This window comes from Salmo salar, chromosome 15 (assembly GCF_965601325.2).
Source record: "Salmo salar chromosome 15, fSalSal1, whole genome shotgun sequence".
Lineage (NCBI taxonomy): Eukaryota > Metazoa > Chordata > Actinopteri > Salmoniformes > Salmonidae > Salmo > Salmo salar.
In genome coordinates, this window is record NC_138305.1 from 96,994,589 (window position 1) to 97,019,194 (window position 24,606).

At 39.8% G+C, this 24,606-nt stretch overlaps 2 protein-coding genes across 2 annotated transcripts; both read right to left on the reverse strand.

Moving 5' to 3' along the window:
- Positions 1-575: 575 nt before the first annotated feature.
- Positions 576-5,473, reverse strand: bi1 (Probable Bax inhibitor 1). The gene is given in 10 exon segments (NM_001140663.1): positions 576-858; positions 968-1,043; positions 1,162-1,262; positions 1,408-1,487; positions 1,703-1,800; positions 1,929-1,977; positions 2,257-2,377; positions 4,377-4,485; positions 5,086-5,172; positions 5,346-5,473. Coding segments are annotated over 9 exon segments (714 nt in total). The 5' UTR covers positions 5,142-5,172; positions 5,346-5,473; the 3' UTR covers positions 576-834.
- A 1,097-nt stretch (positions 5,474-6,570) lies between these two features.
- LOC106572594 (carboxy-terminal domain RNA polymerase II polypeptide A small phosphatase 2) lies at positions 6,571-22,505 on the reverse strand. Its single transcript, XM_014146916.3, has 7 exons — positions 22,111-22,505; positions 11,449-11,603; positions 9,538-9,642; positions 9,218-9,274; positions 8,464-8,556; positions 7,910-8,095; positions 6,571-7,676 (listed from the first exon to the last, which is right to left on the reverse strand). Exons 1-7 carry the CDS (start codon positions 22,169-22,171, stop codon positions 7,551-7,553), a joined length of 783 nt encoding a protein of 260 aa, XP_014002391.1. The 5' UTR covers positions 22,172-22,505; the 3' UTR covers positions 6,571-7,550.
- Positions 22,506-24,606: the final 2,101 nt, after the last annotated feature.

The following is a 24,606-nucleotide window of genomic DNA, read 5'->3' on the forward strand; positions in this document are numbered from 1 at the left end:
TATGTTTTTCACAGTAGGCCTTTACAGATAACAAAAATCTAACAAGAACGCATCGGTCCATCTATTCTACAGCCTTGACCAGTCCTTTTTGTGGCGCACAAGCTGACCATAAAGTGCAATTGTACATCTTCATCAAAGGTCAGCCGAATTACCAATACTATTTCACTACGTTGAAGAAGAACGTAAGTGAAATAGTAAATAAGAGGAAAATTATAAGTTGTGACTCGGGACCGGTACCCCCCTGTATATAGCCTCGTTATTGTTATTTTCTTGTTACTTTTTATTTTATTTAGTAAATATTTTCTTAACTATTTATTGAACTGCATTGTTGGTTAAGGGCTTGTAAGTAAGCATTTCACGGTAAGGTCTACACCTGTTGTATTCGGCGCATGTGACAAATAAAATGTCATTTGATAAAGACATAACAGGCCAGGATGTCTGTCACATCCCTTCCATAAACGAAACTAAAGATGTTGGAGGAATAGCATTAACAAATCAAAAAATTAGAACATAAAACTATGATTAATCTCCAAAAGCTCAAACAGCCTTCTGAAAATCTTTTTTTTTTTTTTAATGGCACAAAGAGTTCAGTTCTGTTATGTACACCTTCATAGAACAACCACTCCCCCTACAGGACAAGCATTCTCACTGCAGCAGTAGCCTAAAATACAACCGTATCATAACCACTTGCAAGCTCAAATCAAAGGACAAAAAGTAACCAAGAACGACAAATAGTAAAAGCACCAACAGCACTGCAGACAGAGGCTTTGTTGCTGGTTCTGTTCCTTGTCACAGATCGTTTTTCATTTGAAACTTCAACTGGATTTATTTAATCTACTTCTTTTCTTTCTTCTTGTCCTGAAAATATAAAATATTACCATTTGCATAGTGACATTTTCTAGTATGAGAAAAAGTAAACATTACATGAGATTAATATTCTGTCTTGGGGGAAAATAAAACAAATTACCTTCTCATTCATGGCAAGGAGAATCATGAGTTTTCTGAAAATGGTCACAAAGTCGAGGAACAGGTCCACGCAATGCCTTTCAAGAGAAAAACAATGACTTAATTGAATTGACTTTATATTATATTTCATTCTAATACATTAGCAAGTAAAACGTTTTACAACTGCTTATTTGGTGAAATGTTATAAAGTTTTACCAGATGTAGTCCTTGTCTCCGTTCTCTGCTTTCTCAATGATGAGCTGAGTGTCGAACAGAACAAAGCCACACATAATGACCAGCCCCAGGTACATGTGAGCCTGTTAGTGAAGAGAAGAGCCATGTTAAGTCTGAGTCACCTTGCTGAGACCTCCTCACACAATTATATTACACACTTCCAAATTTATGAGTGGAATCACTTCACCTCCAAGTCGTAAGAGATGGCTCTATAAATATTTAGGCTACCTTGAAGAGTATCGCTGATCCTAAGAACATGTTCACCACAGACACCAGGAACAAGACAGACAAGCCAGACATCAGAGTACCTGAGAAGACAACAAACATGTCAAAGAGGACAAATCACACATTGTTTCAAGATTTTGGGGGGGTTATATCTTGACTAAATTAACACAAATTCTGTGAAATGTGTGAATGACTTGTGCTTCTCAATGAGCAAAAGGGTTTTTTCAAGTAAGTTAAGATATTATGACCAGAACAGATAAATAACTATGCTACTGAATAGCGCATTACATCTTTGTACCTCCTAGGAAGAGGAAGCTCCTGCGCTTGGCATACAGGGCACTGAGAGTGAAGCAGACAAAGATGATTGAGGTTCCAAGGAAGGCTGTCACAATGATGCTAGAGAGAGACCAGATAGATAGACACACAATTTAAGGACACAGTCTTCTTGACTCAATTGAATAACAAATATTCCTAAGAAATTATTTCCAACAATATTTAATAGCACATACGCTTAAATGTTCTACCTTGGGTTAATGATGATGACAAAGTCCATTGCTGGTCCAAGACCAACACCTGGTGAGAAAGAAAAAGTCAATTTGACTGCAGGGAAGACAAAGTTTATGAATTGCCTGGCTGTGCCATGGGACAGTGGATGCGCATTGATCATTTCAAATTGAACTGTTAACAGGCATTACCTGGGGATTGTGGTGAATAACTAACTCCCTGCTATCAACCAATCAGCATCCAGGATTCAAACAACCTGTTTTATAATGAGTTTTTTTTTTTCTCCAATGACTGACAAATGAACAGTCAATAAGAGCCAAAATTGGCTGTCTAAAGCCCTGAGTTTACCTGTGAAGAAAGCAAACCCTGCAAGGATAGCCAGTCTCTTCTTCTCGGTCTCTGGGCTGTGTGGTGTCATGGACAACCAAACCACCATGCCCAGGGAACCCAGAAGAGTCAGCAAACCACCCTAGAGGAATAGGATAAAGCCAGTAGTATTTTTAGTAGTTATAGCTTCACCATTGCCTAAAATCTATCTGAACGTTACTGTATTTACTAGGGGTGAAACGGTTCACAAAACTCACGGTTCGGTACGATACGGTACAGTGGTGTCACGGTTCGATACGGTTTTGATACATCGCCAAAATAAATGCCTGAGAAATATGTAATTTTATTTAGATTTTCCATTTATTATAATAGTAAACAGGGTAGCTTGAATTCCCAGGAGCATATGGAAACAAAGGGACAATAAAAAACAGCAGTGCCTGCCTTATAACATGAAATAATACAGTCATTTAAAATAGAACTTCAACAAGAGTGCATAGCCCAGCAGCATATATCAGCATTAAGTCACATAGCTGTGCCTTAAACAAAATAGGACCACTTGAGACATTACTTGAGAAAAAAAAACATTTTTATCAGATTTTCAAGTTTTTCTTTAAGATTAGTCTATCCACATTATCTGCAGTGAGCACAGATCGACTTACTGTGAAAATGTCAGCCACTGTGGAGAATACACTCTCGCTAGGGACAGAGGTCCAGGCACAGCCAGGTAGCGCCTTGCTAACATGGCAACATGAGGGTATATTAACTCATTGGTCTTCCACCATGTAAGTGGATCAGCATCCAGGGGAATACAGTCCACTTCCCTGTATGAGGTCACCTCCTCCTCTATGACCTTGACCTTTGACTTGGTTCCCTGCTCCTGGGTCGTGAACAACTCCCCAAAAAGCTCAGCCACGGCAGACTTCTTTTCTGGAGGAGAACCCCTGTCGTCTGACATCTCTGGAGAGGGGTTGGCTCCTGTGGTATCTGTGGCTTAGCCCTGCAGAATTAAATTAGATTAAAATTACTCTCTTTGAAGTGGCTTTAAAAATATGATTTGTTGTTCGAAATATATATATATATCAGACACTATGACAATTACAATTATTACTTTATAATTAATTGATATATCACTAATTAATAAAATAATAAATGTCACATTAACAAAATAAATACAATACCTGTTGTATATTGGTCACAATCTCTGCTGTGAGTTCATTGTAGACTCTCAGACGAGCAGCAGCATCCAGATGCAGCAGGGACTTGAACCAGGCTCCAAAGCGGTGCTCTTGTGTAAGAAGTCTTGGACATCAGGGTCAGCATATCTAGGCTCCAGGTTAACTCTGATAGAAGTCTTGACATCCCTTACTGCGGGTTCATCTTCATCAGATGCCACCATTGATTTCAGGATCATTGTTTTCATAGACCGGAAACTGATGGAATGCTCTCAGTGCATATAAGTGTTGTGACTGTTTTGAGAGGTTTGCACACTTTGATAACTTCCTCTGCTAGTCTTAGGTAATTTTCAGACAAAGTCACAATATCTTTGACATTCTTCCTCACAGCTTGATCAGTCAGTGTAGAATACACTGTGACTTTCTGCTCAAGGTATCTCTCAACCATGTCATGGCTTGAATTCCGTCAAGTAGTGACATCTTGGATTAGTTTGTAGTTTGGCAGCTCCAGCATCTCCTGTTTTGTCTTGAAAACAGGAGGTGACATTGCTTTTTGAGATGCTAGATTAATAATGTGAGGAAAGCATCCTATCTGTGGCCCCAATCCAGCTAGTGCAACTGCATTTACAATATTTCTAGCCTTGTCAGTGGTCACAGGAATCGTTACATTATCCCTCTCCAACGTCAACTTCAATAACTAATGAGCTGAGCTGCAGACAACTACAACTTTATTACTATGTGGATATTTTTCCCACATTAATTTATACACCATTGGTTTATGCAATAATATATTTTTTACAATTATATATATTTTCCTAGCTATAATATATGATTCATGTATTGTTCGGTTCGCAGTGCGTACCGAACCGTGCACTCTGTACCGAACGGTTCAATACGAATACACATACCGTTTCACCTCTAGTATTTACCTATGTGTGTCTATTATCGGGTAGTGTGCTTACTGTTTACCTGAAAGAGCCGTGTGACAACATGGACGTAGGAGCCTGCTGCAGCCACGAACATGCAAACTGCCAAACTGGAGTAGACATTCTTCAGGTGTAACTGGGTAGATTGGGAACTGGGAAAAACATTGTGTTAACCATGTCATGTTAGTCATTTAGCTAGCGACCATAAGTATGGACAGATAGAACAAAGTGTCAGATGTTTCACCAGATGTATAAATCTGAAGCATCCAGTTGGAATTTCCATTTCCCACCAAATTTGGTGAGGAGAGGAAGCCCAGTCAGTGTCTGGCAGTTTGAGAGTATGGAGCGAGATGGAACTGGGCCGGCATTCAGCTGATTTTCTCATGAAAGTAAAGCCAGACCTCAATATAGTTATTTTGCCAAAACTAAAAAGTGCCCTAAGTTTTGTAGACGTGACCCTTTGTCAAAGTTTCAAAAAATGTGCGTTCTTTAGGAGTGTATGGGCGAATTGAGTTATTACACACGCACTTCACAGAATGATTTTTTGCTAAAGGAAATATGAAAATACATGCTAGAACGCGCCAATACGACATCGCTAGCTCGTGCTTGGCTCTGCCCAGCTCCTTACTTGTTCTATCCACTATGTTTCATTTATTCCCATTGAAAACGACAGATTAATTTATTGGTATGGCTCTGCATTATACAGAGCATTATTATCTGCATTAGAAATTTGACAGAAGAGTTCTGCTTACATTTGGGAGAACTTGAGGAGAACATCCAATTTGATGCTGCGGTCAAACACGTTCATATTAAAACAGGTTTCTGAGATCTTGGCAGATCTAAAAACAAGGAAATTACAAAGATTAATTTTAACGTAACCAACGATTATTGACTGTCCGTTAGTTAACTAGCTACACTAGCTAACTAACGTTACTTAGCCAGAATTGTAACTCAAAGAGTTACGTTAGCTAAAACAGCATAAAACGTTAACAAAGAAAATAGTAATACATACCATAAACGTACTTGGCACAGTAGTTAGCCAGCTAGCTTTATCCCTTGTCTTTTATTTCCTTCGACAACAACTTTCTATCTATCCTTGTTTACTAACTGTACGTGTCATTCGATCGAGCGTCGCAACGTAGTGACATCATCACATTGCAAAAAAATGTGGAAATCTCATTTACATTTATTCATTCTATTGTCGGTGCCATCCGGAATCCTTGGGACGTCCATACCCACATCGAAGTTGACATTTAAAATGGTTAAAGTTAGGGTTTAGGGTATGGACGTCCTAAGGATGCCAGATAGCCCAAATTATGAAAATATTACAGGATCATTGTAATGGACGAATACAAAACAATTGACTATTCCACAAAAACACACACCGACAAGGAAATATAATCAAACTTTTATTTGGCAACGTTTGAATTTAAAAACATAGGATCATTGTATTGGACGAATACAAAACAATTGACTATTCCACAAAAACACACACCGACAAGGAAATATAATCAAACTTTTATTTGGCAACGTTTGGCTCCAAAATACATGTATTTCTTTAAAAATTGTCCAATATTATTGAAAGTAGCAACATTGTATCTCAAACTCGGTCCTGGGGACCCCAAGGGGTGCACGTTTTGGTTTTTACCCTAGCACTAAAAACAATGTATTGGCCTAATATGTGTTACTGATTTAAAACGTACATTTTGTACACTTTATTTTGTTTGATTATAACAATATCAACGAAGACAACTTAATCTACACAATATCAACAACTAGATAGCTTTGGCTATTCATTAGGATTGGACATTTCTTTAGTGGTCAACATGTAGCTACACATTAAAAACGAATATTTAACATTATAAAAACAAACTTGATTGTACCTACATAAAATAATCCAGATTTTGCTAGTTATTTGTCATTGATCTACACCCTGAACTTGGTTATTGCTTTTTGGATAAGCCAATGTCGTTGGTATCACCTATGATGATATGAGGAGGCATTGGAAGGTTAAGAGTTATGTTTGAAAGGCACTCTTGGGAGGAAAATAATCTGTGGTGTTTGATTAACTTGTTTACACAATCCAAAAACTCTAGGCACAAATTATAATTTGGCAGATGTTTTGAATATTGTTGTTTCTATACCCCATCTTGTAGTGGGCAAAAAAATACACAAACGAATGCACAAAATGTATAAGAAAAAAAGGCATATCATTTCAGAATTAAGAGTACCACAACTACATATCCTTTTTTTAATACAGTATTTGACCACATTCAGCATGGCATTAGGGTGCATATATCTGCACAGGCAGTGCATGATGTCTCTGACTGAATTTGAAAGGTAGTCTTACTTATAAAACAACAAGTGCAATTTTGTCATTTAGTATTCCAAGAAAAACAGAAAAACATGTTAGACTAGACCAAATATTCTAAGAGCGACAATATAATACACTTTTGCTGAGTAGCCATGCATCCAGTATGTCTGCATTCAAGTGACCATAAAGGAATTAATCTTTAAAAAATGTGGTCCCAAATGATCAACTCAAGAAGCTTTTTAAAGATTTATAACGTCACTGTATGCATGCCATTAATGGTATTCAGAAAAATACATTGATATAATGTATATAAAGTCTCCAAAACTTTATGAAGACATTATTTATTCTAATATATTCAGTACTTAAATGGAGTGGCATTTTGCTTTGTTGGCCATTTTACAGTAAATAATACAAATATTTACATACGTATCACTTAAACATCTAGTACGTGAGCATATACTAACTGGTCATATATCTAGGAACATGTAAGGTTACATTCTGTTGGCATTCTGGATTTGACTGTGTGAACCGTATAACAAGTAGCACTGTAGTTCATCATGATTACAGAAGAGGATTGCATAGCGAGATTGGAAGATTCTTTTTTTTCTCTTCTTTTTTTTAAACAAAATACTAATAAAAACAGTTTGAGCTGCTTGCTTTTTGTGTTTGTTTAGGAAAAAGGCACAAAGATACAAGTGTCCTGAGTCAGATCAGGCCATGCAGGCTTCTGGTTTGGAAAAAATAACCACTTTATTCATATTCATTTGGAATGACTGTAGTACTCTACAGTATTTTGGCAGTTCTCGCTCAGAACTATCAGACAGTGGTTGACAGAGAGAGATACTCAGAGCCAGAGAAAAGGCATTAGAATGTCATGAAGTGCTCATCAGCAGGGTCCCTCCATCATGGTGCTCGTAGCTCCCCCAGTCTGGTGTAGACATCCTCTGCCTGACTCAGGTCCTCAAACACAGGCAGCAGGTGGAGCAGCTCAGCATCCTCCACATCATCAAACCAGGACACCACAGGAACCTGAGGGAGCATCAGAGAAACCATTCACTCACTTACTAACGCTTTCTTTGCAGTATTGATAACTGTATATTCTTGTCATATATAACTACCAAATCCAACAGTTAAGTGGAATATCAGGTTAGAATAGAATCAGAATGCAGTAGAATCAGAACTAGTATCCTATTAGTAATCACTTTGAATCCTGAAAGAGGTCACATTTGAGTTGACAGAAGTTGAATGAAACTCAAACTCACAGCATTCTCTGGGTGGAAGATGTAGGAGGCAGGAGAGTTGTCTAGGATGAGGGTCTTATGGAGCTCTCGGCCCAGCAGGCTGAGATCTTTGACGTAGCATCCCTGGTGGAACACACAGGACTCCCGGAACAACCGTGCCCGGAATACCCCGCACTGATCCAACAGGTCAGTCACTGGATCTGCATACTGGGGGCAGGCAAAGAAGAGGGGGAAAAGGAGAAAGACCGGGATCAGGGAAGGGAGGAAATGGCAAGAGGAAGAAGGAAAGGGAGTTTGGTCAGGACTAACAAAGTGTCATCAAGGCACCAAAGCTACTAATAATGTAACTATGGGTTACATTATGGAATGTATGCTAGCTCATAATATGCAAATGTACAAAGCAGTCTTTGGTACTACAAAGGTCACCTAGTGCATGGGGAAAAGGCTATGGAGGATTGTGAAAGACAAAGTATTAAGACTTTCTAAACTAAAATACAACAGGTTTTTTCATGAAGAACAACAAATAGGGCAAATGTCAAGACAAGATAAGGTTTCGTTAGGTCTTTTCAGCTTACCTTGGCAAGACTGGCAGTGAACAGAATACACTCAAACAGCTCTCCCATTCGTTGTAGAAACTCATCCACATATGGCCTCTTCAGCACGTATACCTGAAAACAAACACCTGGCATGAAGCTTTGGTAGCTCTTTTACCTGTATAGTAACATACATTTCTGCTTGTTACAAAGTATTTTAGCAATTGCTTTATAATTGAACAGTAATAAAGTATCTGGAAGAAAATATTTGGAAGGTAACTTTAACTCTTCTTCCTCTGCTGTGTCCATTTTGTTCCCATCTCAGTTGCTGGTGGCCGGTTCCTGAAACAAGTAATCAAGAATAGGCCGTACAGGTGTTAACCAGCCTATCCTGGATTACTTGAACCAGGCAGAGGCCCATGGAGAAGAATCCCAAACACCACAACAGTTCTCATGTTAACCTGAAGTGCAAGTTTTGCATGTAGTTTTGCCTGTACAGCAGACTCCAGTACATTTCAATATATAGAGTTTAAATATTACCTCTGGTGCATTGCATTGGTGAGCAAAATCTTCTGAAAGGTGAACTGACTAAGCTGAATTGAACTGTTTACTTCCTTTCCCATTCAACTTTTGTCCAGTAGAGGGCTCATACAGCGCCCATAACAAACATCTGTCCCGAGACCCATCCTATTTTAACCTCGGCAAACACTGACCATAACACACACACACACACAATACCAACCCACCCACCCACCTCTACAAGCACACAGATAACATATTCAGATGAAGATTTTACCTGGTGTGTGGTCCCCTCAATCTCCACAGGCACTATGAAATCTGCATTACTGATAGGCTGAGGAGAGAAGGAACACCGTGGAAGATTGTTGTTATGATGCTCCTGGGCTTTACAGTTATACTGTATGTAATTACATAGGATCAAATCGCTAAATTAGATGCTAAACTATAAATCACATAAATCAAACAATTCACTTTTTTTTTATGTAATTCAAAATTCTAATTAATTTCATGAAATGTCCTCTTTTACCTTTGCATTGGATACAAACACCCCTTACAAAACCACATGTAACAGTGAGTGGGTGGAAAAGCGGTAGCTACCTTGAATGAGCTATGCACCAGTGTCTCATCCAGGTCTATGACCACACATATCTTCCCCTGGTCCTGGGGTGTCATCTCAGGCAGCAGGCTGGGCCCTGATGACAGCTGTGGTGGAGGAGAAAACAGGGGACATACAGGGTCACAATCTATAGCCAGTACTACAGAGTACAGTACAGGACTGTGCAGAGAACACCACATCTTACCCTTTTTACTAGGCTTTTCTTATGCTTAATAAACATATTGCCTCACTCTACAAGCACAGGGAATAACTGCAGTTGAAATTAAATCAAATGTTATGTCACATGCGCGGATTGCAACAGGTGTAGACTTTAATGTGAAACGCTTACTTACGAGCCCTTTACCAACAATGCAGAGTTAAAAAGTAAGAAAAATGTGCTAAATTAAAAAAGGAAATACTAACACTAAATTAACAACCGGTACCATGTTAATCTGCAGGGTTACGCGGTAGTTGAGGTAATATGTACATGTAGGTAGGGGTAAAAGAGCTCTAACTGTGTAATAATACTGTAATAATAGAATATCAGATTAAATTCAGAGACCCAAACAATACCCATGCTTCACAACAGCTACAGCTTCCTCATTGCTCCAGTGCTGCCTGGAGGACACTAGACAATGTGAAAAAAAAAAAAACGGCAATTGTACTGTTTGTCCCTCTTGAGATGCTGAAGCCATTTCTTCAATATAGTCCGAATTAAGATAACTCCAGATATATGTAATTCATTTTTACGTTTTTTTGCCGAGGCGGTCTTAGTCACGCAATTTTACATCTAACTAAGATGTTTGGTGCTGTATTTCTCAAGCGGAAATATTTGCATGAAAACCGAGTCGTTTCTCGTTGAATGACAACAAAACAATTCATTGAAGAATTCCTACTGTTGACCAATTCCCGACGAAGGGGTGTATACTTTGGCTACTGAGCTTCGGCTTGCGTCAGGAAAACTTTTTGTGTGCACGAACAGCCGAAAAACCCTTGCCGAAAACCAAAACATCACAAAATGTTGTTTTAATATATGCAGGAACTGTTTGGGATGGGAAGCATGCGGACGCCTTTACATGGCGCTAGCGCCCCTACACTGACAGCCTCACTAGTGGCTTGTGGGCAACACACACCTTGTCATTCTTCTGTACACTTCGGTTATGACGCACCAGGTACAAAATACTGTACATATCTAATGTCTCCAACATGAACTGACATGCACATCACATTATCCACTCTTTGTAGGCCCACTGCACCACTGTTTAGCCTTAGTGGATTGCAAGGCACTCAGCTGTCTTATCATCATAGGAGATCAATATGAACAGACCTAAACTACTCTCTATCCGCCAACAGTCATGGTTATAGTGTTCAACAAGTTCACAACAGGTGCAGCAGCCATTTTATATTGCATCATGCTGTTATAACATCAACGGGCAATAATCCCACAAATTCTCACAGGGTATTGCTCAAGATAGGAAAGCAATCACTTGTGTAGTTATTGTCTGCTTATATAAAATATATTATTTTCCTGTAATAACCATGGCAGAGTTGTTAAACTCTTGATGAGGAAGTTGACAGTTGTAAAATAAAAAGAAAGCTGAGCTAAGCCTGACAGTTGTTTGGGTTTAAAAATATGTAGCTAAACTGTACACACAAGATTCATGTCCTATAAAAAAGTCTAAGACTGGCCAAATTACAATGTGTGAAACTTTGTGGTTAAAACTATTCATTTGTAATCTGCTTTAGCGGTCCAAACAAGCTTTGCAAACATAACAAAATGCAAAAGGACACTTTTTAGGCTACATAATAGTGCCACACTTGGTTAAAATACAGTAAACTACAGCCCATACACTCTATATGGATAATTACAACAACAATTCTGCCGAGATGTTGAGAATAATATATTCTGTTACCTTGACAACGTCCCCATTGTCCTGTGGCTCCAGCAAGGCATCTTGTGAAGGTGATGGTGGATTTCGGGCATCCTGTGCTCCTCTGAGGCAACAGAAGAGTGCTTTGAAGATGTTACAGCTCCTAGGCTTCTTCAGAGAAGATCTGCTCACCTCGCCTGTCACAAGACCAAAAAGAAGAATGCTGTAGGTCTACGACACAAAAAGCTTTTGATCAAAACTCTTCAGTGATATATGGATTTGTCCCAAATGAAAATGCTATTCACCAACACATTATGGTGATTCCACCTGCAATGAAGGTTCTTTTAATCCAGGTACAGATGTAGGAGTTTTATTTGATCCCCCTGTTGCAGGAGAACTTTAAAACTTGGAGAATATTTGAGGTTTAAAAAGGCTTTTGAAGTTTGTAATTTCCACTTTGACATTTCAGACTTGATTTTCCCGTAGAAAAATGTATCAACCCTTCCATAAACGTCCATGAATTTCATCCACATTTCTTTTTGTTGCAGGATTATTTTCCTGCTGTAGCAAACTGGCTCAAGTTAAGACCCTACATCTGTAGATGTTAGGGAAATGTATGATGTGAATTTCTCAAGATTTTCCCATAAAGTAGTAAGGAGGATTTCCTCCATTTTGAGAAACATAGTTACTGCACACATGTAGAATGAACTCTGTGCTCCCTACACGAAAGGCTTCCCTCTACACTACAGAGATGCCAGCCAGCCTGCACACGCACGCACGGACACAAGCACAGTTGGACACACACACACACAAATAAAAATCTGCCTTTAATGAGGTTGCTGCTGCTGCTGGAAGAGGTTGGTACATGTTATATAATCATTGAGAGTGCGGGAAAACCCACACTCTTCACCAGGCAGTGACTGAGTCTCAAATGGCACCCTAATCCCCACAGGGCCCTTGTCAAAAGTAGTGCACTATATAGGGAGTAGTGTGTCATTTAGGATACCGTCAGTAACTTCTGCTGTATAAAAAAAAAGACAGACAGAAAACATTCCAACCATTTCACTGACTCTCCTGGAACAAGATCTCTGGTTGGAGTGGAGCAAGCTGAAGCCAGTCACACCTCAATGCTCCAAGCCCCTTTGATCAGTCAATGTAAAAATGTGTCATGGTTCACAAAGGTTACACCAGAGGAGGCAAATAGCATCTATTCTTTGGTTGGATATGCATAGCACCACTGGTAATAGTATGAGAGTTCATATAAAAATCGAATGTATGGATGGCTCTGATATACAGAACACAGATGGCTGTACTGACTAAAGCTATCGAAGGGATTAGTAAAAAACGGATTCAAAAAGAAAAAGTGTGATTCACACATCTGAACACTGTCATGACTCTCCTGTGAGGATCCAAAGATCCGGTTACACTGGATCAGCTCTACAGAGCAGAGGGGGGATTGATGTGTGGTTTTTATGACACCTCACCTCGATCGTAAATTGTAATGCAGCAGACCAACTGCTTTCTGGTCTCTAGTTTGGGAGAATGGAATGTCTTTGTGTTACAGAAGAGTGGCCACCCAAAACTTCAACATCAAACAATGAACACTGGGACAATATATTTCAACATCCGAATGATGGGAATGATGAGAGATGGAATATGGAAAATTAATGTCCATTTTGTGATGTCATTCAAATGGATAGAAAAACGTTATAAAGGAAACATTGTAACTTGAAGAGCTTGTACACTGTGTATATCAGGTTAACATCTAAACGTTGTAAAAAAATGATGATTAAATATGAGAATACTTTTGTGAAGAAAGCAATGTGATTTTAGCATTCTAAATGAGAATTGTTTTTCCATGCAAAATTATGCTGTCAGTAGCCACGCCCAAGTGAGCTCAGAGTTCGTGTCAGTGTGATGGAGCCGCCTTTCCGACCAGAGTGCTTAAAAGGACTCGCTAACGAAATTTACATCAGACCAGCGTGACAGACAGCGTGAGCTGAACATTTCGAAATGGTTGAAACCTATGAAAACTAGACTAGAGAACGTGAGGCTGCGGTCCACACGTTGAAATGGTTAGAAACTTTGGAAACCAGACCAAAACGTGCCGGGTCGCTGCTGGCGTGTAAAGTGGTCGAGAGCTGAACCCTTAATAATCAACTAGGGACCAAGCAGATGGACGGTGTAAACCGGGCGTCACGAATGGTTAAAACTACAAGACCAGACAGCGTGGAGCGTTGGCTACACATTACGAAATGGTTAGAAGCTCTGAAACCCTCAACGCGAGTGAAGAAGGTAAAGACTAGACCAGAACATTCACAGTCTGCAGCTGTACATGTAAAATTGGTTGTAGGACATTTAACTCTCAACACGAGGGGGAAGGACAGATCCCTCTGACCACCGTAGATACGTCTGAAGTATCTATCCTAACAAACACTCCAAGACCAAAGAAGCATAAGGAGATTGTTACCTCTGGTGGACAACCAGAGACTTACACCGAACCACACCCCATAGACGGACTGAGTGGTTTCAACAGAGACGACAAAGACATCTACGCGTAAATATATACATTGCCTTTCTTATCCGAATGAGCGGTCGTTCATGTGCAAAGTATTCATATTTCTGCGAGTGTAGTTTCCAAATGTATGTACGATATGTTCACTCTCTTTATCTTTCCCCACCCCCTTTCCATTGTGTAACAAGCAGTCATACCATGTCAATCCACTAGGGACTTTTATCTCATGTAAGTGTGTATGGTATTCTGTGTTATTATTTAGTTAGTTAACTTACATCTAGACGTTCCCTCACCAATATCCAATGGTATAGCGTGGCGCGAATTACAAATACCTCAAAAATGCAAAAACGTAAATTTTTCAAACATATGACTATTTTACATCATTTTAAAAGACAAGACTCCTTTATCTAACCACATTGTCTGATTTCAAAAAGGCTTTACAACGAAAGCAAAACATTAGATTATGTCAGGAGAGTACCCAGCCAGAAATAATCACACACCCATTTTTCAAGCTAGCATATATGTCACAAAAACCAAAACCACAGCTAAATGCAGCACTAACCTTTGATGATCTTCATCAGATGACACTCCTAGGACATTATGTTATACAATACATGCATGTTTTGTTCAATCAAGTTCATATTTATATCAAAAAACAGCTTTTTACATTAGCATGTTTTGTTCAGAACTAGCATACCCACCGAAAACTTCCGGTGAATTTACTAAATTACTCATGATAAACATTCACAAAAAACATAATTATTTTAAGAATTATAGATACAGAACTCCTTTATGCAATCGCGGTGTCCGATTTTAAAATAGCTTTTCGGTGAAAGCACATTTTGCAATATTCTGAGTAGATAGCCCGGCCATCACGGCTAGCTATTTTGACACCCACCAAGTTTGGCACTCACCAAACTCAGATTTACTATAAGAAAAATTGGATTACCTTTGCTGTTCTTCGTCAGAATGCACTCCCAGGACTTCTACTTCAACACCCAATGTTGTTTTGGTTCCAAATAATCCATAGTTATATCCAAATAGCTGCGTTTTGTTCTTGCGTTCAAGACACTATCCGAAGGGTGACGCGCCGGCTCGTATTGTGACAAAAAAAAATCAAAATATTCCATTACCGTACTTCGAAGCATGTCAAACGCTATTTAAAATCAATTTTTATGCGATTTTTCTCGTAAAATAGCAATAATATTCTAACCGGGAGACGTATCCGTTCAAACACTGAAATAAGAAAATGGAGTCTTCACATGCATGCACACCAGTGTCATTGTTCTCAGAAGGAGCACTCTCCAAAACCCTTGCTGTTTTTCGCCCAGAGACTGCAGAGTTATCATTCCACATTCTGGCGCCTTCTGAGAGCCTATGGGAGCCTTAGAAAATGTCACGTTACAGCAGAGATCCTGTATTTTCGATAAAGAGGCTACAGAAGGCCAAGAAATGGTCAGACAGGGCACTTCCCATATAGAATCTTCTCAGGTTTTGGCCTGCCATATGAGTTCTGTTATACTCACAGACACCATTCAAACAGTTTTAGAAACTTTAGGGTGTTTTCTATCCAAATCTACTAATTATGTGCATATTCTAGTTTCTGGGCAGGAGTAATAACCAGATTAAATCGGGTACATTTTTTATCCGGCCGTGAAAATACTGCCCCCTATCCATAACAGGTTAACCTCTCTGGGCTAGGCGGGACGAATTCGTCCCACCTACATAACAGCCACTTGCAGCCTGTGGCGCGATTTTCAAAACCTTAAAAATCCTATTACTTCAATTTCTCAAACATATGACTATTTTACAGCTATTTAAAGACAAGACTCTCGTTAATCTAACCACACTGTCCGATTTCAAAAAGGCTTTACAACGAAAGCAAAACATTAGATTATGTCAGCAGAGTACCAAGCCAGAAATAATCAGACACCCATTTTTCAAGCCAGCATATAATGTCACCAAAACCCAGAAGACAGCTAAATGCAGCACTCACCTTTGATGATCTTCATCAGATGACAACCCTAGGACATTATGTTATACAATACATGCATGTTTTGTTCAATCAAGTTCATATTTATATCAAAAACCAGCTTTTTACATTAGCATGTGACGTTCAGAACTAGCATACCCCCCGCAAACTTCCGGGGAATTCGCTAACATTTTACTAAATTACTCACGATAAACGTTCACAAAAAGCATAACAATTATTTTAAGAATTATAGATACAGACCTCCTCTATGCACTCGATATGTCCGATTTTAAAATAGCTTTTTGGTGAAAGCACATTTTGCAATATTCTAAGTACATAGCCCAGGCATCACGGGCTCGCTATTTAGACACCCGGCAAGTTTAGCACTCACCATAATCATATTTACTATTATAAAAGTTTCATTACCTTTTGTTGTCTTCGTCAGAATGCACACCCAGGACTGCTACTTCAATAACAAATGTTGGTTTGGTCCAAAATAATCCATCGTTATATCCGAATAGCGGCGTTTTGTTCGTGCGTTCCAGACACTATCCGAAATGGTAAAGAAGTGTCGCGCGCATGGCGCAATTCGTGACAATAAAATTCTAAATATTCCATTACCGTACTTCGAAGCATGTCAACCGCTGTTTAAAATCCATTTTTACGCCATTTTTCTCGTAGAAAAGCGATAATATTCCGACAGGGAATCTCCTTTTCGGCAAACAGAGGAAAAAAAAAAATCACAAAGGCGGGGGCGGTCGGGTCACGCGCATAAGCCCAGAGTCCCTTGATCGGCCACTTGAGAAAGGCGATAATGTGTTTCAGCCTGGGGCTGGAATGACGACATTCTGATTTTTCCCGGGCTCTGAGCGCCTATGGACGACGTGGGAAGTGTCACGTTAGAGCAGAGATCCTTAGTAAAAGATAGAGATGGAAAAGAAGTTCAAGAAATGGTCAGACAGGCCACTTCCCGTAAAGGAATCTCTCAGGTTTTGACCTGCCATTTGAGTTCTGTTATACTCACAGACACCATTCAAACAGTTTTAGAAACTTTAGGGTGTTTTCTATCCATATGTAATAAGTATATGCATATTCTAGTTACTGGGTAGGAGTGGTAACCAGATTAAAATCGGGTATGTTTTTTATCCAGCCGTGTCAATACTGCCCCCTAGCCCTAACAGGTTAATAAATAAAATGATTAAATCAATTTGTGTAGTACTGAATATTCAAAGGGATAGGGTTCTTGCGGATCCAGGGATATTGCGACATTCAGAATGAGACTGATGAGGTAATAGAATAGTAACTCGTTAAATAACTTTTCCTGTGGTGCCCCAAATTCCTAATGAGTTAATTGTTACATGATTCATTTAATAGAATATCAATTAAACAGTTTGATAAAATAAATAACAGTCATCAGATTAATGATAGTCACATCACGACAACACTCAACATGCTTGTCATATTTTGTGAAATAGTGTTTGTTATGAGACTCTCTCCTGATTCTTAACCTCAAGCTTTGATACTAACTTTTAATTTCCCACCTTCTATCATTCTCTTCCTTTCATCTTTGGGGGGCGTTTGCAGCAATTGGAATGATGATACACTACAAAAGTATGTGGACACCTGCTCGTCAAACATCTCATTCCAAAATCATGGTCATCAAATATGGAGTGGGTCCCCCTTTGCTGCTATAACAGCCTCCACTCTTCTGGGAAGGCTTTCAACTAGATGTAGGAACATTGCTGAGGGGACTTGCTTTCATTCAGCCGCAAGAGCATTAGTGAGGTCAGGCACTGATGTTGGGCGATTAGGCCTGGCTCGCAGTCGGCGTTCCAATTCATCCCAAAGTTGTTCGATGGGGTTGAGGTCAGGGCCTGGCCTGTGCAGGCCAGTCAAGATCTCCCACACCGATCTCGACAAACCATTTCTGTATGGACCTTGGTTTGTGTACGGGGTCATTGTCATGCTGAAACAGGATAGGGCATTCCCCAAACCGATGCCACAAAGTTGGAAGCACAGAATTGTCTAGAATGGCATTGTATGCTGTAGGGTTAAGATTTCCCTTCACTGGAATTAAGGGGCCTAGCACGAACCATGAAAAACAGCCCCAGACCATTATTCCTCCACCATCAAACATTACAGTTGGCACTATGCATTTGGGCAGGTAGCCTTCTCCTGGCATCCGTCAAACCCAGATTTGTCCGTCGGACTGCCAGATGGTGAAGCATGATCCATCCCTCCAGAGAACACGTTTCCACTGCTCCAGAGTCCAATGTCGGCAAGCTTTACACCATTACAACTGACGCTAGGCATTGCGCATGGTGATCTTAGGCTTGTGTGCTGCTGCTCGGCCATGGAAACCCATTTCATGAAGCTCCCGACGAACAGTTCTTGTGCTGACGTTTGCTTCCAGAGGCAGTTTAGAACTCGGTAGCAAGTGTTGCAAACGAGGACAGTTGATTTTTACGCACGACACGCCTAAGCACTCTGTAATCCCGTTCTGTGAGCTTGTATGGCCTACCACTTCACGGCTGAGCCATTGTTGCTCCTAGACATTTCCACTTCACAATAACAAAACTTACAGTTGACTGGGGCAGCTCTAGCAGGGCAGAAATTTGATGAACTGACTTGTCAGAAAGGTGGCATCCTATGACGGTGCCATGTTGAAAGTCACTGAGCTCTTCAATAAGGCCATTCTACTGCCAATGTTTGTGAGATTGCATGGCGGTGTGCTTGATTTTATACACCTGTCAGCAACGGGTGTGGCTGAAATTGCCAAATACTTTTATACATTTAGTGTACATAACCAAGGAATTGAGGAAGAGTGTATGGGAACTCAAGATAAATAATTTTTAATATATTATGTAACTTAAAGCACTTGGGGTAACACTATTTGAAGGGTACCTACATAAGGACTTCACAAAGGCACTTACAGATGGGCCAATGTAAACGGAAATTGAACCGGGAGAAAATCTGCCTACAGTGTGTAGAGACCAGCGGTCCTGGTCAGCTCAAATGTTGTCATTAAAACAATGGTTGACAAGATGAACTCTGCTCATTGGTCAACCATGTGCATCGGCCGCTCAAGACTTCAGCTAATTTCATCTTTTGGTGCCTCAAGAGCAGGGCCAGCGGCGCCGCTCATGGGAGCGAGCACCAGGAACCACACTGCTTGCAAAACTGCTTGTGTTTTGCCACTCCGCCACGCCCTACTCCCATTGAAGTCTATGATGGCCCGTCTGTAAGCATCTTAACATATTCATAAAGAAGCTCTTTAGCATTTCAGTAATGTCATTGTCAACAACCACAAGTTGAAATCTGCAGTATTCATGTTAGAGATGACATAAGTACTTGAACGGACGTCAAAGCTTGATCTTTAACCAGAGATCAATTTTCTTCAAATAATATAAAACTATTTGGTGGACTGTGCTTTGTGGCTGCCCAAACAGGCAAGTAAAATTGTCCCGAAAAATGTTGACATTTTGTCTTGAAGCCAACGTTAATTTGCTTTGACTCTGGTGTTCCAATTGCACATCAGCATTTGCGGGGCACAACAAAAAAAGAAACCAACCCAAGCATCACACAGTTCTTCTCCCTAAATTCCCTTTCCCCTCCTTGTCTCAGTCCCTCGATTGCCTTCCGACCGCTCCCTACACACATGCGTGCTGAGTGTGCACACAAGCTCCTATAGAAATAACTGTCTATAAAATGGTATCTAACTGATGGGATACACAAGCTATATTCCTTGCCAAATGATGACAGTTTTATCACAAATTCAAAATGGACTGCTTGATTGATGTAGGAAAATATGCATTCCAACAATGAGCTGCAGATTAGGAATAATTGTGTCCCATCTAGTTTCCACTTAGGCTACTTTGCAAACTGCTAGTGCCATTTAGAATTAGTTAGTCTAGGCTATAACCCCCCTAAACATAGACAGGTTCCACACTGAAAATATGCAAAAACATTAGTTTGATAAAGACAAAGAGCATATTTTCACCAGAATCATTAAGCATTCATTACCATGCAGTGTTCAATCTGGAATTGATAAGCCATTTAGAAAATTACAAAGAAGCGGCAGAATAAACTAAATTGAACATCTGTCGAAAAGAAGACAGATTTTGATTTCTAACTGGCCAAATTGATCCCCGTTTCAAATGATCACGACTTGAGAATAACTTTCCCAGACTCGAGATGCGCATCACTTGCACTGGCAACTTTTTTCATTTGGAAAAATATTCGGATATATTTTATTCTGTTATATAACATCATGTTTTTTTACAATAAAATGTGTGTCTTTTTAAAAAGATTGTGTTCCACAATATAATATAACCAGTTGATAGTATGGTTTCAATAAATTAATCTTCAATGGCACTTGCTTTTTTATTGACTGAATATGGCAATTTAGCAATTAGGATTTGTTATCTGTAACTGTTATGATAAATGAAGCATTGTTGCACACTGTTGGCATAGACTTATAGATAAATGTGCACATATGTTTTTCCAGTGCAGGCCTTGTGTTCTAAAAATATACTTTTTTCCATTGGAGTACTCGGGAAAAAAATAATAATGCGAGTACTTGAACAGTCAAAAAAAGTAAAATGCCCATCCCTAATTCATGTGGTTGTTGGCATATGCATCTATGAAATGCGCATGTATTGTTTATGAAAGCATTATGAATGTGTTATGAAGTCTCCCTTATGTAGGTACCCTTCAAATAAAGTGTTACCAAAATCGTTTAGGGCTGACGTGTATAGGCATATTACCCAGCAGTTTACTTGTAAAAATGATTGTTTATAAAGGAAATCCACGACAACACAAACATAACATGCTAGTGCCAAAAAGCCATTTTAAAGTGTAGGATAGCCTATTCCTGAATATATCCAAAACAAATATGATAAATGAGAAAAAAAACGATCTATAATAATCAAATAATCTATTAGATTTGTATCTGTTGAGCATACATAGGATAACCCTGCTGCTCCCATCACACATAATCTGGTATTGTAAAACAACTATAACCATACAGCAGTACCCTACCCTCCAATTCAAACCGGACTGCCTGAAGCATGAAAACAAAGATTCTTTGAAACCGCGCTTTACAATGGGCGGCGGAGGGCGTGTGCTGAGGGGTGTGCTTGTGCATTCCACTGTCAATACCGACCGCGGCACCTGGCATTTTTACGGTTATGTTTCTCATCCGCAACCGTTGTTGGTTTAATTTCCAACAGCAAATTGTATATCATACACCTGACAATCTTTGTATTGTATAGGCCTGTGATGTGATATTTTTATAATAACATTAGGACAGCGTGCCACACTGGCGCGCATTGATCTGCCTTGATGTGTCTCCAGCCTGAGCCTGCGAACAAAAACAAGACATGGCTGTGCTGTGTGTATGGCTGCTTAGAGACATATGTGACAAAGTAATATATGGAACGGCGACATACAACAGCTGGAGAGATATATCCTAAATGAAAAACACAGGGTAGGCTAAATTTGTGGTGGTTTGGTTGAACATTTTACATGCAAAATTATTCGTCTGTCAATTAATGAAATTATAATTATTGGCTAATAATAATTTGATATTGGATGTTGTAGCCTTGTTTTGATCGATAGAAATACTGTAGCATCAACAACTGAATCATTTGATTGGTCTTGAAAGTCCAATCATGTAAAATGGGAAATAAATATTGATTTGAATTGTTTACAGTAAGCAACAAACAGTGACTGAATATTATTGGCAACCTTGAATTTGTGATGACAAAAGACATGTAATGCGATACAGTTTTTCAAATAGCCTTTGCTCTTACATTGTCAAAAATGTGTTTGTACCAGAGGGGTTTTCCCTTTCCAATTATGCAGGTGTTCCATAATACCTTTGAAAACCAATCCATGTTCAGCATCAGTTGAATGTGGCGGCTTGAATCATCATGAAATAATATTGATATTCAACGTAGTCTATTTATATGCAAAATGAATCCAATGTGTACATTTCCGACCGTTAAGAAAAACAGTGAGCTCTAGAATGTCGCGCGCAATATCCGCGACGTTGGAACTGTCAAATGGACGCGCTGGGAACATGTTTGCATCAACGTTAGAGTGCTTGTATTTGATTACTTAACGAAGCTCCTCCAAATCAAACTAACCTTTACCGTTCTAGTTAAACCCATGTTTAATCAGAACAAACAAAAACTGGAGCATATCATATTCTTACCTGTTTTCGGTGACAATTGAATGTCTTCTTTTTGCACTTGAGTGATGATAGAACTTTCCATCTGACAAGCACAGAGCCCTCAAAATCCAATCCGTTCCCCAAACAGAGATAAGCAGCCTTCATTAGGTTATATTGACAAGTTACTAAATGATTGCCCTGATAACTGTCATCCGTGGCTTTGTTGGATATGGAAGACGCTACAATTCATCACCAACAATGCTTCTTTATTTCTTGCTTCTTCTGGGAGGGGCAGGGCGCTTGGATATGTTTTCGTCTTTGCGTTTTCCTCGGCTGCGCGTCTCGGTTTACTTTATCGCTAGTATATTTCGGAACCGAACGGCCCCTTCCTGTCTCTGCGAAGACCTCACTTTTCGCTCCAACAACATGGAGAATACAGGCGAAAGAAGAAAAACAACCGAGGAAATGGGGCAAGGGGCGGTTTCAAGTTCCCCTTACTACAGATAAACAACACCGTCAAATTGATATTACCGAGAGGAGGAAAAGAAAGCAGATTACATCGGCGGACATATTTCTCAAAAAGAGAATTGGTTATGAATATAATTCGATTTTAAATGTGAGATGTATTTATTTTTTCGGGGCTTTGTTTTTCTTCGAATGGGACACCAAGGGCGCCTTGAAACCGTTGGTCGTTTCGGATTGGATCTTTGGAAAGTGGGAGTTGCAAAGGCATTCCTCTCCATTCTGCACACTCCACACCAAAATATGTTCCAGCGCTGGTTTTGTTCCGACTGAGTGTGCATTTATGATTGTAATAATTGTATTAGTAAATTAAGCAATTTTTTTCTTCAATCATTATAATAATATTGTTTTTATTGATATTGTCATTGATAATATTATACATCTTTAGTTAATTGAGACACAGGACTTCAGTAATTGCAGTAATGACTAAGAAAAAAACAGCACTTCGAACTTAAGCATTCAAGTTTATCCACCGTATATGATTGTTTCCTTACAATTAAATATACATTTTTTGCTAAATATAATGTTTATGTCCATCATAACTAATGGTAATCTGTTTACTTGATTTGTTGTAATTTTCCAGCACTCCAACATGACAACACTTCATCATATACAGATGAAGGAAGTGGTAGCTAGCTAAGTATTTTTTGTAAAATGCAGTGCTGCACACATCACATACAGTGCATTCAAAAAGTGTTCAGACCCCTTCACTTTTTCCACATTTACACCTGGATCTTGCAGCAAGCTAGCTGCAATCCGAGTGACTATTGGCTAACGTCGGTCCCGGGGGTTAACATCAACTATTCCGGAGCTAGCCAGCTGAAGAGTTCCATCAGCCACTCCTGGGCTACAATCACCTATCCGGACCCGTTTTACTGCCGATGCGGAGTCCCATTGGGCCTTCATGACTGGACCACCGACGTTATCTGCCCGAGGGAGTTATCCAACTGGCCCCTCCGTCGTGACGTAACCTGAACGCCCATCTGAGGCCAGCTAATCGTTAGCTGTCTTATCGGCTGCTATCTGAATTGGTCTATCGGCCAATTTTCTTGGGCCACTATAACTATAACTATTTTTGCCAATTGGATTGGTCCCCTCTACCACACGGAACCCCACTAATCTATCGACTGAAATGCACGAGGTGGCTAAAAACAGAGCATCTTCTGCCAGCTTGCTACCCATGGCCCGGCTAGCTGTCTGAATCGACGTGACCGCAACCGACCTCACTACTCACTGGACCCTTTTGATCACTTGGCTAAGCATGCCTCTCCTTAATGTCAATATGCCTTGTCCATTGCTGTTCTGGTTAGTGTTTATTGGCTTATTTCACTGTAGAGCATCTAGCCTTGCTCATTATACCTTATCCAACCTCTCAGTTCCACCACCCACACATGCGATGACGTCACCTGGTTTCAATGATGTTTCTAGAGGCAATATCTCTCTCATCATCACTCAATGCCTAGGTTTACCTCCACTGTATTCACATCCCACCATACCTTTGTCTGTACATTATACCTTGAAGCTATTTTATCGCCCCCAGAAACCTGCTCCTTTTACTCTCTGTTCCGGACGTCCTAGACAACCAATTCTCATAGCTTTTAGCCGTACCCTTATCCTACTCCTCCTCTGTTCCTCTGGCGATATAGAGGTGAATCCAGGCCCTGCAGTGCCTAGCTCCACTCCTATTCCCCAGAAGCTCTCTTTTGATGACTTCTGTAACCGTAATAGCCTTGGTTTCATGCATGTTAACATTAGAAGCCTCCTCCCTAAGTTTGTTTTATTCACTGCTTTAGCACACTCTGCCAACCCGGATGTCCTAGCCGTGTCTGAATCCTGGCTTTGGAAGACCACCAAAAACTCTGAAATCTCCATCCCTAACTACAACATTTTCAGACAAGATAGAACTGCCAAAGGGGGCGGTGTTGCAATCTACTGCAGAGATAGCCTGCAGAGTTCTGTCCTACTATCCAGGTCTGTACCCAAACAATTTGAACTTCTACTTTTAAAAATCCACCT

Coding starts and splice junctions, on each gene's coding strand:
- LOC106572594 (XM_014146916.3), bottom strand. CDS start 22,171: ATGGAAAGTTCTATCATCACTCAAGTGCAAAAAGAAGACATTCAATTG. Junction 9,643..11,448: donor ACAATGGGGACGTTGTCAAG/GTAACAGAATAT, acceptor CCTCCACCACAG/CTGTCATCAGGGCCCAGCCT. Junction 7,677..7,909: donor TCTTCCACCCAGAGAATGCT/GTGAGTTTGAGT, acceptor ATGCTCCCTCAG/GTTCCTGTGGTGTCCTGGTT.